This window comes from Vanessa atalanta, chromosome Z (assembly GCF_905147765.1).
Source record: "Vanessa atalanta chromosome Z, ilVanAtal1.2, whole genome shotgun sequence".
Lineage (NCBI taxonomy): Eukaryota > Metazoa > Arthropoda > Insecta > Lepidoptera > Nymphalidae > Vanessa > Vanessa atalanta.
In genome coordinates, this window is record NC_061902.1 from 10550522 (window position 1) to 10570035 (window position 19514).

Sequence of the window (19514 nt, forward strand, 5' to 3'; positions counted from 1 at the left end):
AAAAAAATAGAATTGTCAATCAAGCCGTTTGCCTGTTTAATCTATTCCCAAACTATCACTCAGTTGACAGATAAGCAATATATCTTTTTCTGAAAGAATTAGGAACATGTTCTATATTCAATTATACTTTTATCCGTATCTTCTATTTTTGTTTTTAAATCAATTTATATAAGGAAGTAAATATGTTTATTGCTTCCTCGCCTGCGTCTTTCATTTGTAGTTAACAAAACGAGGAAGGATGCTCTAACACCTTAATGATGCATAATTTGTGGTAGGTCCAGCTCTACGAGCGGAAGCTTTGTCATGATCAAAACCAGACAATTGACGTTTTCTCATTAGATAATATGTATTGACGTGTAGATATATAAATATAAGCATATGTATGTGTGTATCACAAATTGTGACCGTTTTCTCTTAAACGCGTTCTTTACCCCGTCCCTACATTGGCGTCATACTTTGACTTTAGTATTTGGTAACATGGATGTTTTATACATATCTGGTTGAAGAATATCTCACATCATTAACAGCCTTTAAATTTCCCACTGCTGGGCTAAGTTCCCCTCTCCCTTTGAGGAGAAGGTTTTTTTGGAGAATATTACACCACGCTGCTCCAATGCTGGTGGTCGGTGGATACACACATGCAGGTTTGCTCACGATGTTTTCGTCCACCGCCGAGCACGAGATGAATAATAAACACAAATTAAGCATGAAAATTCAGTCCTGCTTGCCTGGGTTTGATGCAATCATCGGTTAAGATGCAAGCGTTCTGACTATTGGGCCATTTCGGCTCAAGTTGAAAAATATATTGATTTTGTTTTTTTAAATAAATTAATCATGTTTAGAATTGTGTGCCAAAAAAATGTGGATTCTCGAAACCAACTTTTATATTACATTTGTTTGATGTTATAAAATTATGGGTTTAATGAACTTCGAACTTATTTTCTCCTATTTAGAATATTTTCAAATAAAAGCTTATTTGAAAAATGTTATAATACAATAACAATAATTTGCCGTAATTACGTAGTGTGTTACCCAGTGTACAACTTTGTGTCATACATTCGTTATAATTTTGTTCAATGTACAGTCGGGGTAAGAAAAGGTTCGTCACCTTTAGATCTATTTTCGTGTGCATAGTTTGAGCGATAATCTGCTTTACCGATTGAGTATGACATATTGGGTTAGAAAAGGTTCGTCACCTTAAGATCTTTTTTCGTGTGCTCAGTATGAGCGATAATCTGCTTTACCGATTGAGTATGACATATTGCGTCGCAATGTCATAATAAGTCGCATCTAGCAAAGAGTAAAATAGCGTTTAAAAGCTATAACAATAAGATAGAGTAAAATAATATATACTCGCATCTAGTAAGCCTCTAATTGTTCCAGTTGGCTGTCGGTCGCCGTCAATTGGGATGATAATTACAAACCACTTTTCACGAAACCTCATAGCCCTTCGTGAATGCTCGTGTAACATTGGAGATTAGGACATTGTCTTGTCTCTTATAAAAGCGAGTGCATAGTAGTAATCCTACTTCCTACTGATATTATAAACGCGAAAGCGAAAGTTTGTGTGTATGGATCTGGCTGATTTTTCTAGGATGTATGTTTGTTACTCTTTCACGTAAAAAATACTGAACGGATTTGGATAAAATTTAGCACACAGATAGAATATGTACTGGAATAACATATAGGACAATTTTTATCCCAGGAAAACATAAAATCTCTCGGGAACCCGGGTGAAACCACAGGACGGAAGTAGTAAATATAATAGTAAAAATAAATAGTAATTATGGTAAAATTTATCCATTTAAACAAATCTTATTTATTTTATTAAAAACGAGGGTATCCGCCATTCGTAACAATCACAGCTTGTAGTCGCTGTCGCATTGATCCAACAAGGCGGGAGTATATTTCGATTCCTCTGAAGCCCTTCCAGACACTTCAGGAATGTTCTCCGACAGCTGCTTTGGTTCTATCGTTATTATTTATCCACCGCACCATTAAACCCCATTGATTTTCGATAGGGTATATCTGCCGCTTTTGCAGGCCAAGGAATCACCACCACTTCCCGGTGCCGATGGAACCACTCATCACAGGTCACGTCATTACATTAACCGTCACTTAAAATAACGACCGAATAATATTACAAGAGTTTTTATTCTAAGATTGCAAGATATTGCAAGAAAATATATGACAATGACAGACTTTGACAATTCAGTAGAAGATATTATATTTAATTTAAATCTTGTAATGACAAATTAGGCCACAAAAAAGTTTTTATGTTAATATGACACTAGACGTAGTCCAAAGATGTTACACTATTTTGAACCTAGTTATCATACTATGTCAATTTAATTTTATATGCAGTTGTCTGTTTAGTGCTTTAGATTCAAACGGTACTAAGAGTTTACGATTTGATAAAGGAATTAATTTGAAAACTGACGAAGGTTTTCTTACTCTGACTGCACCTAGAGGAATTACTCTTATTATAAGAATCTCGTTCTTATTTCACACGACCTACGTTTCCAGACAGTAAATTTCAGTATGACATTACTACGCTCGTATTCAAAGGAGAAAGCTGGGGATCTGTAGTTCACGAACGGATTGGTGCTTGGGGATCAAATTAATGTAGATAACGTTTATTTCAAGCATTTGCACCTTATTTGAACTTATAGTGGCGAAAGGTGAACTTCAAATAGTATCACATAAAATCGGTATTTCAATTAATACCGACTGCTGTAATTTAAAAAACTAGTTATCGGTTATAATTTCACAAATGGGAAAATAAACAATGAATAAATAAATTTAAACTACATTTTATGATTAATTATATATCGAGCAAAGCTATCTATCTACCTTTAGTACACAAAAAATATTATCGTATGTATAACATTCTCCTTTATTCAACAATGAAACTACCCCTAAGAGTGGAATAAGGTTATAAATATAATAGATGTGTTATTCGTCTTTAGTTTATTAAACATGTTTTGCATTTGGCTCCATATATGTAAATTCATTTTTGTCATTTTTTTTTATGTATATAACACAATATCAGGGCTGATTGTATATTTATTTGGATGTTCTATTTATTAAATATCTTATGAAGGTCGATCCATATAATTAAAAAGAAAAACTGCATCTACTAAGATTCATAACTGGTTCCTCTAACCATCGTTGTCTCATTGAAAAGGCGCGCTTAGAATATTTTAATATAATAACTATACCTACACTTGGTTTAATAATGCAAGAAAGAGTAAATGTAATTTTATAAAAAAAAACTGAATTCAATACATTATTGTATAATAAGTTATCTGCATCTAATGGTTTTAAGCGAGATGTTATTTTCGTAGGTATTATACATTAAAAAAAAAAAAAACAATTAAATTTGCAAATTTTAATTCGGATATAATAACATCCCAAAATTCGATCTCTATGTCGATATATCTACATTAGATAATTCATACGCCACGATATCTTTAAAACAAATTACCTTATTAGCCGTTACCTAGTTATTTTGTCGTCTAAGGAAAAGTTTAATAAATTTAGTAGAATAAATAAATAATTGACAGTTCATGTTTTTCTCTCGTTAGTTATTAGAGTCGACTCAGTAAATCTGTACGTTAAATTAGATTACTTAAAATAAGGTAAACAACCGAACACTCTACTTAATTTTCATTTATAAGTTTACATTAAAGTCGTCGCATATAATACTATTAAATACATATTTATTACTATTACATATATTTATAAGAGTATGCACAGTCGTCTGAAATAACTAAAAAATCTCTCGATGGCGCTCGGTACTCGCAAGCTGTAATGCATTGCTGAAATTCCACACAGGATAGTTCAACAATACGTTCCATAGCGAGAACCTTCTTCATCTTTTAGATATTTAAAAACTACTATATATTTTTGTACTAATATTAAAGAGTCACCATGGATAGCATATCCTCTTACGAATAATGTACTTGATATTTTAAAATTTTGTATAGTGAATATGTAAAAACTTTTAATCCAGTGCTCTGCGAAATAAAATGCGTGAATTTTATAATATTCCGAAAATAATTCTATTTCATGTTCTATGGAACCTATTCCTTGTTTATTTTGATAAAAAAAAATATTATTCAAATAAAAGATATTGTCTTTTTTTAAGTTAGCATTACTAATACTTGTAACAGTGATCATATAAATTTATTACAATTTTAATCTTTGTTAATATTTTATAAAAAATAATTATTAATATTATGATTAGGTTATTAATTTGTTTTCCCAATTTTATCGGTAGGTAGGTTTAATCGATAGTATTCTCAGTCAACTTAAATCTTTAAATGAATTTAATATTGTCTGCGTGTAAACTTAAACTAAAACTGTTTATCTATAACTCATGACTAATACCTGCTCGGCTAACTTAGATCGCGCATAACGTAAAAAAGTATCTTTGTTTGCGTTCTAACCTAAAATTCAAATGTATTACAATATTTCAAACTTTACAATAGAAACGAATGTGAAATGGTGTAGGTTTGTTGAATATTTAATCGCTTACCATCACATGGAATATTCTGTTATCCGTAAAAGGCTTAGTTCTTATAAAAATCGAAAATTTGTACAAACCGAAAACAATTTTTACACAAAAATATTTTAAAAGCAATTTTCCATTTTATAACGACACAACAAATCGGATTTCAAAATGTATATATTTTCAAACTGATTTATCGTGCATGCATGTATAAAAATGTATTATTGTTATTAATCCTATTAAAGTATTAAAAAAATACTTTAATAGGATACAAAATACAGCCTAGTGGTTTATTGTTAAGTATGTGTCCTGCTGCAACATTATAATATCTACGATGTTTTTCTCCTAGAATCGGACGCTTGCCCAGCCACTGCAGCTGTTCTGATTGTTATTGATGAGTCTGATGAAGAATCAGCTCTGTCTGCCGCTCGTTGGTTGGTTCAGCAACGTGAGAATGGTCCAGCCGGAGCAGGTCTCCGGGCCGCATTATCTTGCCTATATCGTTGGCTGTATGAATGGCATGGAACCCCCGCTCTGGGAAACTGGTTGATCGCTTACATCAAGGCGTTAGAGGTATGTGTTTATATAATCGATTCACAATAAAAATTTAAATTTATAATTATAATTTAATATACAGTACAGGGAGAGGAATGAATATCCATATGTTATTGAATTAGCCTAGCTAGGAAAGTAATTGATCTATATTTCGTTTGATGGGTGTTTTGTACTGATACAGAGTCTAAAATTTTATTAAAGTCTATAATATTGTACTAAATATATTTTTTCCTTTACAAAATGATAAATATGTAGTAGGTATTAGTTTGCTACGCTATAACGATGTGTTTTTTCTCCTTGTTTCTTTCGCTCCCTCTCCTAGAAAGTGCTTCAACTATTCCATGACATTGAAATTGTTCAATTATTATTTTTCCTTTGTACATCACTCGAGATTCTTATACCGAGTATTTTAATAATGTAAACTTCAAAAATTAATTAAAAAAGCCATTGTTAATTATTTTAGATGCTGTTGAGTTTAAGATGTGCACTTCATTGATATTTCAAACGGAACTAATGTTATCATATTTTTCCTTCCTATTTAGGAGAATGAACGATTCGACGTTCTCATAGAGACGAGCGTAGATAATGTCGCTAAACTGTTTTCATCTATGGCAAACCCTGCACCACTACAGCAGAAGGCGGCAGACGCTATTTTTCACGTCCTCGCTTCATTACGCGAATCAACGGAGGCTTTTGATAGAGTAAGTCTTAATTAAGTCGCATCACTACACGTTACATAAATAACAAGCAGACATTTTACATTTAAGGTCATTGAAACTCACAGGATGGATTCCTTTGTATAATATGTATAGTATTAAAGAAATTATTGAAGCAAACGCACATAGAGATCATTTTACTTTGGTTTGCAGCTTTTAGTTTTTTCAATGTATTCGACGATAGATCTCAGTATTTTATAAGAACCCTATAAGTCGTGTAACTGTTTGATTTTAATAAATATGTTGACTGTCTGTTTGTCCCTTTTTTGAATTATTTAAAGAGCCGTAAATGTGCAGAAAATTAAAGAGGATTCTTGACGGCATTGTATATTGTATCGGTTCTAATCATAATAAATTATTTAATAGCTATTCAAAGCTATTGCATACTGCGTACTACCAAAGCTTGAGATTGGGTTGAGGGTGTGACATATCTCAGAATTTCTACCAATATGTTTATTTGCTCATGTGTTCCTCTTGGACAAGAGTAAAGGAAGGTGTCTTGTATAGCCATATAAGAAAGGCTATCTTAGATCTGTCGAGTAGTGTATAGAATAGTAAATCTTAAACAAAGTTCGGTCAAATCCGAGCGATAGCTCTGAGCTTGTCATGTGATACATTCGTGCCTACCTTACCTTATACCTTCGACATGATGGATGATGAGTGAACTATTTTAAATTCATTATATATGAAAAAAAAAATCTTTTCATTTCGTGAACATGAATCTATGCTATTTAAAAGAATACATTTACCTTTGAAATTCGAATTTAAAATAAATATGAACTGAAATTCTGAAACTCTTGTATTTATTGAAATACAAGAATAATTAATGTCAAAGCTGTTATGGGCAGCTGTTTGGTAACACGCATTGAAAGGAAAAAGATTTAAACGATTACGGCATAATACTGCGGTTCCGTTCTCAATCTGTGTAAACTACAGGCACGGAGAGCTTTAGAAAAGATATCTGTCTGCGATATAAATACATTTCATATGTCTTAGGTCTTAAACGGAACAACCGATAAAGGGAACTCGAAGAGTAAAAGAGGACAGGGAAATGGCCGACCTTATGCTAAGCGACGACCTCCTATAGACATTGCCATTGTAACATATGAACTATTCCTCACAGCGCTATTAAAACGATCGTCAATACAAAGTATTGATGCTTGGATTTGGAATAACAGATGAGTGGGCGTTTAACCACCCAGTGTCTTGCTTGTAGACCGACCCACCTATTGCGTATAGATTATTTTTATCATTAATATTTTTTATAACATTTTACTCAATAGATTTCATCACATGTCGGTGATGTTCTTGTTAACCTCGCTGCGGACAGTGGTCAATGGAGTCGACAGCTCCTTCAAAACTTGGTCGACATTCTAACTGCTATGGTCGACGGTATTTTGGAATCTCTCAAGGGTGACGCACAAGATTTGTTTCGCGACAAGTACGCCGATGTGGTAAGTTTGTTTGTGTTGTATTTTGTTCCAAATTTATAATATTTAAGTTACCCGTACCGACACTGTAAGCGCAAAAAAAAAACAAATATTTTCCCGTGCTATATCATAACCAAATAGATATATTGGTACGTCAAACGCAGTGCGATTCAGTTAAAATTCACTTCATATCTCACTCATGTCGACGTACGTGAACTTAGAAAGAGTAGAGTAGTTTTTTCTTACAGAATACCTGTACCGGTCTATTCGCCTGTACGATGCTAATACACCGTACAACATGCTCCGAGTTTACTTAATTATATTGTAATATTTTTTAAACTAATGGTTCGAAATTCAAAATTGAAACGATCAATATTATAATACAAAGCAAGATATTAATTATTCATATAAAACTGTTTTGTAAATTATTTATATTGTATAAAGTGTTTGTTGGTTTTTCACTATTTTGAACATAAAAATGATAACTGACATCGTCTTACAGTTTTCATAATTAGGTCATAGTATGAGCAGTATTCGCTTCGAAAGCTGAACGATAAGACCGACAATTTTCTCTCCGACTACGACGCCATAATGAAATGACTCAAAAGTTAACGACACATACACTGCAAAGTCCATGACAGTTTTCTAACCTTAAAAAAGCTCTGTATTCGTATGTATCTAAAAGAAATTAATAGTACCTACACGATCAAAAGACTTTTACTCCTTGTCTTGCGAGATGAAAAATATGTTTTGTCAAATATTATCTTTAAAAAAAAAACTATTAATCTGACTGACTGTATTGTGACTGTATTCCCTATTAAAATAGGTTGATGGCTATATTTAATTTAAAAAATCCTAAAATTTAAAAACTCTCGTTTACCTTGAATTTAATAGAAATCATAATTATATAGGAACATGCAATGGTTGTATTGCCTATTTTTGTGTTCCCTATTGTCGGCCTAGTAGGTATATACACTATGAATCTATTCATTCACGAATACGCCCCATCTATGTTAATTTACCATCGTAGTGCAAAGTGACGTAGATTTTCGAAGTAATTGCATCGATCGACTTTCGAATTGAATTATGAAAAAAAAATATATAAGTCTTTATTATGTTACACTTTTTTTTTCATTTTTATTTCAACGTAGGAAAGAAAATCTTCAGTGAACGCGCTTTGTATGAGAAAGACAATAAAACTTTTTGGAGACCATGAAGTAAATTGCTATTCAAATTTTTTAATGAAAAGTTTTTTTTCAATAGGAATAAAATAAGCAAATGTTTTTTTTAAAAATGGCGTGTCCGGTAATGTTTATTTAGCACTCGGTAGGATGGCTGGGCATGGGTCAAGTGATCATCATCAGTGACCTTTATATCTGTTACTTGTCAAATGAAATATTTGATTAAAATAATACCTTGAGTTAAACCTGAATACCCGAGCGCTATCGACACGGGCAACTAGTGAATTAATAATAATATGTACTTAGTATGGTTAAGTCGTATTATAAAAATATTATTTTCAAGCTGGAGGTTTGGAAATTAGGTCAATCCTAAGAGGATTTTCGTCATGAATAGCTTCGTTATTATCCTCATAAAAATTGATTCACGATGAAAATATAATTTAATAAAATTTTGTATGTTACATATATTATAAAAATAATGTGTGTTGTCTTTTAGAAATTTCCAATACGGTAATAATAAAATACTTTTGGAAATATCGCGAACTACCTGCCCGTTGCAATCCCGTAAGCCCGTTGAAATCGTTAATGAACTCGTTGCGTTGTTGTAAATGTTATTGACAGATATTCCTCCGTTACGCATCATTCGGGTGCAATACACACAACATTGAAACGACTAATATAATTAAATGATGCCATTGTCACTGTTAGTTATCTACGATTCGGTCCGGTTCGGTTCGTTTTGTACATGAGAGTAGACGGAGAGTTTATTAAACGGGGAGTAATTACTCTCACAGCGGATGACATTTTAGTGCTTCTATTGTCACTCATGCTGAATATTACCTGTTCCCAATGTCTACATTTATTGCGCTTTCCAATGAAATTTTACATCGAACTATATATTTAGAAGATAAAATTAATTTAATCTGCCATGAACGTTAATCGTTCTTTTGGATATGAAGATGATTATCTAATTATCAAGTGAGAATAAACCGCCACAGTGACAATCTTCATTAAAATCCCATTGAGTGATTTCCGTGCTGTATCCGTGGCATCTGGACGAATTGATAATTCTGTACTTTGTTTTGTGTCGACGATGCCGATCGGATCTACGCTATCAGTCTACGGTGGAATAATTTTATTTATTAAAACTGGTTCCGCCGTATTAACAGGTTGGTTTTCCGTAGATTCTATGCTTGGAACGTCATATGGCGTCTCGAGCGAGCAGCTTTTTGCAACTACCGCCTTGGCGCACTCGTAACGTGTGTCTCCCGGCTGTAAATCCTCATGTACCGATGAGGAAGGTGGGTCTCCTCAACCTTGGCAACACATGCTACATGAACAGCGTGATGCAAGCTCTACTTGTTGCTAGGCAGTAAGTAATATATTTTAAATTATTTTTCTGCTTTTTTGTTACCTTAAAATGTTATTTATAGTGTTGTTCAAGCTTCCGTGCAGTGTCTGCGTTTTTAGTTGCGTGGATGGCCTAACATGAAATAGCCTTATATATGTATTATAATATTGAATATAATGGTAACAATTGATGCAAATTTAATATAATAATTATGTAAATTCCATGATAATTTTATAACGAGATTTATTTGTGCTCTTTTAATCATAATATCATTTGTTTAAATATGTTAATTATGTCACAATGTGTTACTTCGGAAATTACAGAAGTACTACACACCGATCTATTTCTTTTTGTTTTCAAAATATTCTATGAAATCTATACTAATATTACAAATGCGATAGTAACTCTGTCTTTTACCTCGTCACGCTTAAACGGCTGAACCGATTTAGATTCAACTTGCTGTGGAGATAGTTTGAGTCCCGCGGTAGGTCATAGGCTGCTTTTTTAGTTCACGTCTGCATGGATTTAAATTGGGATTCTATAGGTAAAGTTTTATACATTTCCCACTGGCAACGCCATTTTGTCGATTAAGTTGCCAAATAACAATAATTAATACTTAAATTAATTGATATATGGTGTATTTATATAGAATTAAGTTTAAGTTATAATAGAAATTCAAATTCAAACTTATTCATGATCGTGAACCTAGAGTGCATCGGAGATGCGAATTCTTTGCGAGTAAGATTGCATGCGAGCGGCTGCCTTAGATAAAATCTTTGCTCTATAAACACAGGTTCAGGTAGGTGTTCTTAACATAGTCATTAACATTTTGTTCTTCATAGAAATCATTCGACTAATTTAAATATCTTTGCGTAATTTGTGTATGGGTATGATATTCTTTAAATAGCCGTTTTTACCTTTAAAAACGTAAGTGTATTTGTATTGTTGAAAATAAATATTAATACATAAAATTTCACAACAAAATAATTTTCCATAATATTTGTTAACTGTAAGCCACGTCTGATTTTCCTCCACTCCTTCGTTAGTAATATTTTTTATTATATAAAAATATCTTGGAATTGCCGGATACATTAAATTGATGACAATTTAAATCTACGCCGGGTTAAAGCCGTTTAAAAATAACGCAACATAATTTTATATTGTTACATTATAAAATAATGTTCGCTTAAAACTACGGTAATTATTATCTAAGTTATTAAAAGCCCGTCAGAAACTTAACCGCAGCCACGATTCAGTAGGTATTGAACTTTTTTTTTTACATTCTTATTTTCTTTCTCTCTCTGATATTTGTTAAAGGGGGATAATGTTATTTGATTTTATGGTTGCGTCTTTGTCAAAACGAAAGTATTAAGCGATTTTAATAACTTGACGTGCTAGGGGTGCAGGCGGATTTAGCGAATACATAATTTTAATCGCTTTAGTGATCAATTTAATCAATGCTTCGAATGTTTTCGACGTAAATGCCTGAGGCTCGGCTGTGTTCATTTGTTAATTCGCGTATAAAATAAATGTTTCGTTTATACGAATGAAATTGCAATTGCCCTTTGTGATATATCAATACAGCGTGTTTCTACTAACAACTCATACTTAGAGTATGAAAATTGGTTCCATTATATTAAGGATTATCCTCAATAACTGCCTCGGGTGAATGTATTCCATATATTGTCATATTCGTATCATGTGATTTAATTGATTGGATTGATACTTGCAGTCTTCGGACAAAATAGAAGCAAATAGTATGCATACGAGCTTTTGTTCATCGATAGATACTTATAAAATAACATGTCCTGACTGACTGATTCATCATCGCCGAGCGTAGACTATTAAACTTAGGGCCATGACATTTGGTGAGTAGGATCGTTTTATTGAGTAGACACACACTAAGGAAATAATTTTGGAGATTCTACCCCTAAGGGGGTGAAATAGTTTAGGTTTATAGGTTTGAAAGTTTGTATGGAAGTCCGTCGATGTTAAGTAAGAAACATGTAAATTTTTCGGGATACTGATTAAAACTGAATTGATACGTATTTAAGCGTTTCTGGATATTTAACCCTAAGGGGTGAAATTCACAGCAACATGCTATACAAAGAGGTCTTAAATTAACGTAAAATTTTAAGTTAATCAGTAAATATGTTCAACTTCCACACGAGCAGAGCCGCGGGCAACAGCTAGTTATCTATATATTAATACGTGAAGCGAAAACGTTGTTACATCTATTTTTACGTCAATTACGGAGATGATGAAATTTTACACATTTTAAGTTTATATAGAGAAGTGTTGCATGTATTTTTTTTATTTTATCATAAGAAATACATATATGTATTAAATTAATGAAAGCAAAATATTACACACACTACTATGCGTTTCACACATACACTCATATAATTGTATAATTTTATACAAATGTTCAATGTGAACGTTCATTCTATCAATAACAACAGACGTCATGGGTAGCAAAAAATACTGACGTATTTTTTAAATGTGTTTTTTTTTTTTAATTGTAATAATGACTTTTTTGTTAGCAACGGATGGCGGTCTTATTTTGACCACTTTTGAAATTGAGTTTATTAGGTTTGATAAAGATAATTCAAAATATTGGTACAATTGAAAAAAAATAATGTAACTCTTAAAATTAAAATATTAATCTAAAGAAAAATGTTTATATTTAAAAAGTATATAGGCAATAGTATAGTATAGTTTATATTAAATGATAAAATTAAAATATATAAAACATTTAAAAAGACTAGTTAGTCGATCTAGTTTCTCGGAAATTCGCTGCGTAACTTATTGAACTTCAAAGCTTCAATATTATACTGGCAGATTGTTTGATCATAGACTGTGTCTTAGGAAACCTATTAACTTCTTACGACGGATGTTCTCTTTAAAGGTAACATATTATATCGTTTATTCGTCGACGATTCTCGAATTGTACATATACGGTTATGACATATATGATACATTTTGTATTATAACTGATAAGAAATGATGAAAAGTGCAGCGACTTTGCGGTTACCAGTTTAATAAAATGTCCTAGAGATTGCTTGGCAAGACTTTATGAGAGATTTCTAATATACATACTTTCAGAGATAGTTTTGTAACTCACTGGCGCCTTGAGAACTTGAAAAATGATTAATATTTGCCAATGTCAATATGCAGCGCTGACCACTTAATATCAGATTTCCAATTTGTCAGTCGGTCTACCAATACATGTTCATTAAATTCATAAACAGTGAATTGACACATTCGTTATGCGTATTGGCATAATATGTTCCATAATCTCGTATCTTTCATCCTTGTCGCACTACCGATATCATATATTACCGATAGACCGCTCCATATGGTATCAAATATGATTAACTAAAATGTCCATATCGACATATTACAGTATGTATTCATTGATCGGAACCGAGGTGAACCACGATGTAGTCGATATACACCGAAATATTCAATTAAATGTCACCATTTCCTGATGTCATCAATGCTACGCCATTCCAACCACAAGAGGACAAAGGCAAATTAACAACATTTGAACCGAATTGACGCGATATCATTGGTCGTGGGCTAATCTATGATATTTATTATGAATTTGAGAAAAAAATGTGTTTTATTATAAATAATAACATATTAACCAAAAACTGTTAGTAGTTTACAATATAGCTGATCTATTAAAGGTTGCATTGAATACGTAAATCTAAGGTTTGTTTAAAATTGTATCTTTATTCTTTCTTCGGTTAGAATGGTCTATAGATGGAGTTTTCATTTTTATATAATTAATATTCAGTTAGTAAATTGATGAAAATCAATGGATTTGAACGAGAATGAAAATTGCAGAAAAAAACAAACAGCTCTATGAAATTGAAATTAGGAAGACAGGATTATATTAAATTTATCGATAAAATTTTGGCACACTCCATTACGTAGCATTAATCGCCCGCCACTAATAGTTTTAAAAAACAAATGCCTCATTACTGAAGGCATATTTCCCGATATTCTTTGATTGAAGTGAAACGTTCGAGAATCTTGTTTTCTTTTGCCACGATATGTATACATATAAATGGCGATCGTAAATATTGTATGAATATTTATTATTAAAAAAATACATAATAACTCATTTCCTTCCGCGGCTTCGCATAGATTCATAGATTCTCGTTAGCCTTTGTCCTTACTTGGGGGTCAAGATTGTTTATTACAAAGTTTAATCAAATTCGATGCAGTTGTTTAACCGTGTAAACGTGACTTTCGCATTAAAGTAATTAGTATAGATAAAAAACGTTGAATTTTCGTAATTATTATAACGAAACGCAAGCAAATAATAATTATTTTTTACTCAGAAATGATATTGCATGTATATAATTGGAGCAAAGCGTCTATAGTCTTAATAATAAATACATTGTTACATATATCGACCGATGGATCGATACTAGTGCAGTCATAATAAGCGAAATTGTTGCCCTGTTACTGAAATTGTTGTGCATACAAAAGCGAAATGTTATTTAATTTGCGATCTCATTAGTGAATTCATATATTTTATTCTATGATCTAGATACTACTTTTGTAACGTTGCTCGAATGATTTTCAATAAATAGTTTCAACTAATTTTTGCAATTAAAATGACTTGTAGTGAAAATAGAATCGCTATCATTTGGCCGAAACCGTACACTCGTATTACGGTCCACAAACTTCACACAAAGCTGTAATCCATTCAAATGCTCTTTTAAATTTTGATCCCAACAGCACTCGATTTTATTATATCCCGAAGCCATTCAAAGGATCGCCGAGTAGAACTCGGATGCTTCCTGATAAATGAATTGCTAAAGTTGCTTTGCGACTTGTTCTATGGACTATTGCATCCGTGAAATTAAAAATGACACTGACATTTTTTTTTTTTTAAGTTTTTCTGCATGCGATTTTTTTTATGCCAATCATTTGTTCTAAGCTGCTTCGCGATGTTATAACGCTATGAGTGTACTTTGCGCTGCGATTTTCATTTATTGATTTAAGATTTGCTTGAAAGTAGCGAATTTTTATTTTATGTGTTATTTGAATTAGAAATTAAGTGACAAAAAAAATAACATCAATAATTATTTTAACATTTCTGAAGAGACAGTCCGAAATAAATATTTCATTGGGCAAAGACACCTGTCATGAAATAGTCGGGGTTTATACACTACGTCGCTTCACTGCGTATTGGCAGATTTTATATATCTTAGAATTACTTGCGAAGTAGTTTCCTCTCAATATTAGGTATTTCGCAGATCGCGCGAGCGCTAGATTAATCGTAAAATAAAATGCTTGGGACTTAATCTTGAATCTTACAGATCACTTAACACGTTCGTTTTCTCTCAAAATTGCTGTTTAAAATGATTTATTTTTTATTTCTATCGTTTTATAATACAAGCGAAAACTATTTTAGAATTTGAATAATATTATTTCTTAATAAGAACGTGCGATAGATATTATAAATGTTCATAGTTCAAAGTAATATTGGGTGCATTTGTCATAAAAGTCTTACAGTCATCCCAGCTGTTTAGCAGTGAGTGGCGTAGTGGGCGTCGAACACGTAAACATTGACTGCCTTCGACTCTGTAACAAAAGTATTTTAAGTAAATAACGCGAGGAATAGCGGAAGTGGGCTGAATGTAAACTTGTATACCGCTTCGCGATCGAAAAACAAGATTGTAATTGTGTTTCGTCTTTTATCTTCGCCATTTACTTTGAATTTAATTTAAATATATTTTTAGTGCGAATGAAAATTTTCTATTGAATTGTGTTCGTTGTCATATTTGTAAAGCTTGAAATAAATGCATTATTGCACCGTGAAATGTGTTTCAGTATTATGGAATAATTTAAGAACCTTCAGATACCTAAACAAATTAAACTCAACTTTAATTTAATGCATTTTCCAATCAGGTTTAGTACACACGTTGTGCTAAAGATGACCGCGGTGCCGTATTGGGCGAAAATGAGCGTTCTCTTTGCTGAGATGATGCACTCCATATCGACTAAGCTGAATCCGTCTGAATTCTTCAGTGTCGTGAAACCACCTTTCTTCACAAGAGACAATCAACACGACAGCTCGGAGTTCTTAGGGTAAGTGTCTCTATTAATGGTATTGCTTTAATTTTTGAGGCTAACTACTAAATTATATCTCGGAGCGTTAATTTATTATATTAAGTTATTATTATATTTATTATTTTTTAGTATTTTTTTGGAAACTAGGCGTTTTAGTTGGTGACGACTGAAAGGATAACGTCTGGTTTCATGAATAGTAGAATGAACCATCCTACTTTTATTTAAAATATTGTTAGAGCTGACTAAGGCAATTTTTGTATACAAAACAACCGACAACAATAATATTTAGATCTTTAAAAGCCAGTATTGTGGTGGAAAGCAGTGGCTTCGGGCAGGTGGCCTGTCCACAAATACTCCATATATTGTTTTTCTTGAAACATTATACTGACGATCACAATCAAATGGAAAGTGACCGCGGAGTGAGTTGAAGTGTAAATGATGAAAGATGCCGAAAAGGCTAAATTTAAAATTCAATGTTTTTATATTGATAAACATTACAAAAAAATATGGTAAATAACAAAATCACGGATAAGATTTGTATTCATTATTAATAAATAATTGTAGTATAGAAGACACGAATTTGAATGTATGCTATGTTATCATCACATCATAACTTTAAATGCGCACCCGTAAGAGCAGGGGTGACAAGCAGGAGAAAAGTTTTTAGACCGTTATCTGTAGATGGAAGACACAAATATCTAATAAAATACAATTTAAAAATATATTTAATTTGTTAAAATACATATAATTTAAAAAAAAATCCTAAACTCACTTAATAGCATGTTTGCATTTGTATATCATTTCAAAATTTAGTATAATTTAGCATTAAATCAAATTTTACTCGAGTTGACAACCCTGCTATAAAGAAATGGAGAACATGACTGAGAATAAGAAATGCATGGACCAATTAGAAGGGTAAAGCTATTCATCTTCAAGTATACAGAGTACAGAAATACCATGAATAAACGTGTTCGTCTTTTTGCTTATTAGTTCCGTTGCCTTATTTTCCGATGATATGCAGCAGACATGCTTCTCAATAATCCTTAAAAGATTTTTCCCTTTGTTCATGTCGTTATCCTTATTTCTCATAGTTGATGCCTGTGTCGTATTACGAGAGAATGGAAGGCGAACGACCAACGACAACGCTCGTTTTTCACTAGGTATAAAATGAAGGGAATAATAGAAATGCTTACTAACATAAACACATTTTAACACATTCAGATCAGACATACGCTATGCTTTTGTGTGAATAATAATCACATAAAAGCATTCAATTTATTTTTGACAAAATTCATGACATAAAACGTAACAAAAACTAATTTGAGAAAATATTGTTTCGAGTGAATATAATTTTTTATAAATAACTTATTTTTCATAATAAGCAGATTAATTATTTCACATTTTCAATAATTGATCGTGAATAATAAAGAACGCGGAGAGCATGTTAATTTATCAATCGTGTCGTGTCGTATACATAAGTATATCTTTATCAAATCGTTTTTATGACAATACGCCCGATATAGATGTTTTTACGTTAACAATATTTTCTGCACATAGTATAAAACAAGTCGCTTTTTTTAAACCAAGCAAAGTATTTTACTGCGATTTTCATCAATAAACAGTGTGATTCAAGAAGAAGGTTTCTATGGATATAGCAGAGAAAAAGCCAAAAATTCAACCGAATAGGAAGCTGGAAAAAATACCTAGAATTTTCTACGTTCTTCAATCTAAGAGTTTTATATGAACCCTTTTTTGTATCCGCGTTAAGCCGGGACATGTTTCTTGTAAAATATAAATAAGACTTATATTGACTGTGAAATTTTTCTCTAAAAATAAATAAGCTAATTAAGAAACAATATATCAATGCAAATAATGCATTGTTTTGATAAAAGCGACTGTTATTTAAATCAAACCATGACGATAAGACGAGAAGTGACGCTCTGCCGGAAGTTTTGAGTGGCCTCAGTTTTACAACTAATTTAAACTCCTTCGAAAGACAGATATAAAAAAAAAACAACGTATTTATATCAGTCGGTCAGATACTAGTTAAGTTAACTTAATATGAACATATTTTATGAAAATTTATGTTGAAAGATTCGATCTTTCAAAACAAAACGAACTGTGACCAAACATTCACTTTAAAACTGACAAACATGTAATGCAAACAAAAATAACTATACATTTAACCGAGAGATTGCAGTAAATGAGTGTAAGTAAAGACTGCAATCACTCGGCTCCATAGGTGTTTACCATCACATATTATTAACTACGTAATTAAACAATGGACTTGCATCAAATACCCACACAATTTTAAAATTATATAACGATATTTATATTTAAAAAAATCTTCTTATTTTAAACGTCGAATAATTATTCATATTCGAAGTCCGAGATATCAGATTTTCATATTATTAACTACGTAATTAAACAGAGGATTTGCATCGAATACCCACACAGTTTTAAAATTATATAACCACATTTCTTTTTTAAAAAAATCCTCTTATTTTAAACGTCGAATAATTATTCGTATTCGAAGTCCGTGATATCAGATTTTCATTTTTAAAAATGACAGATGCTGAAAGTTTCCATTTCAATACAATGTCTACCCACGGATTTAAATCAAAATGTAAAAGCATACATGCCGTAACAACTGATCGATGTTGTCGAAAATGTTATTGCTACCTGTTATATTGTATCCGACACGAAATACTATTCAATTTAAACAGCTTATTATTTGCTGTTTGAAAGGAGTGATATAAATGGTCGCTTTATAATAATATTATCATGTTTGCATTTAGTAGATAAAATTGTTCCTGCAGGTAAAAGTTTCCCTACAGCAGAGCTTCCTTCTTTTACTTGAAAATTGCCAGCATTCTTTTTATAGTAGGGCATACTTTTTATTTAGTTATCAATAAAACTTTGAAGCATGAACTTCCATTCTTCTACCGACGCAATATTAAGATCTCTAATATCGCTGGTATTATATTTCTTTGTTTAACTTGATTTCCGAGTATACCAGATGAGGTCTAAAAGTTTGCGGACTAGAAGGACTTCGAATTGTAATACTTGATTCGATATATGTGATATATGATATTAATTCGATATTGTAATACGTATTTGCTTTCATCATAATTGTGCACTCATTATAAATTAAAAGTCCCGTCAATATCATATGTAATCATTTTCAAGTAAGCATTTAGTAAAGATGTCGAGTCGACAAATTGTAAAAGCAATAATGGCGAAATATGATCATAACGATAAACATAATGAGTGAAATATAAGTCCTTTATGAATGTCTTTTTCCTAGAGTAAGCAAACTGCTTTACAAATAGCATAGTTCAAACAATGTCGAGAATTGATGAGACCCCCGCCACGGGCGTGTGGTAAGTGACGCGCTGTACTATAAATGATCAGGCCGTATCTAAAGAAACAGCGAATTTAAACACTCTTTTAAGCGGTCGGGTAAAAATACTACGCTGATTTTGCAGTGTGGCGCTAACTGGGGGTGAACCATACTTTCATAGATCCATCGTATTGAGATTAACTCGATGCAAGAGACAATGTGCTTAGAATTAGCTGCGACGATAATGGACATAGATATTTAAGATAGTGAGAAAGAATTAATGTCATTTTAAAATATGCCCTGACTACTCTCTACCTTTTCTATATAAGCGA

The 19514-nt window shown here is 32.0% G+C and overlaps 1 protein-coding gene across 2 annotated transcripts in view; it reads left to right on the plus strand.

Moving 5' to 3' along the window:
- The window catches only part of LOC125076239 (ubiquitin carboxyl-terminal hydrolase 35), a 34921-nt gene that overhangs the window by 6330 nt on the left and 9077 nt on the right, over window positions 1–19514 (plus strand). For both annotated transcript variants that reach the window (XM_047688309.1, XM_047688308.1), the window contains exons 4-8: window positions 4863–5086; window positions 5611–5769; window positions 7068–7238; window positions 9580–9767; window positions 15678–15857. In XM_047688309.1, coding sequence (XP_047544265.1) covers window positions 4863–5086; window positions 5611–5769; window positions 7068–7238; window positions 9580–9767; window positions 15678–15857 — 922 coding nt within the window. The remainder of the gene's footprint in view (window positions 1–4862; window positions 5087–5610; window positions 5770–7067; window positions 7239–9579; window positions 9768–15677; window positions 15858–19514) is intronic.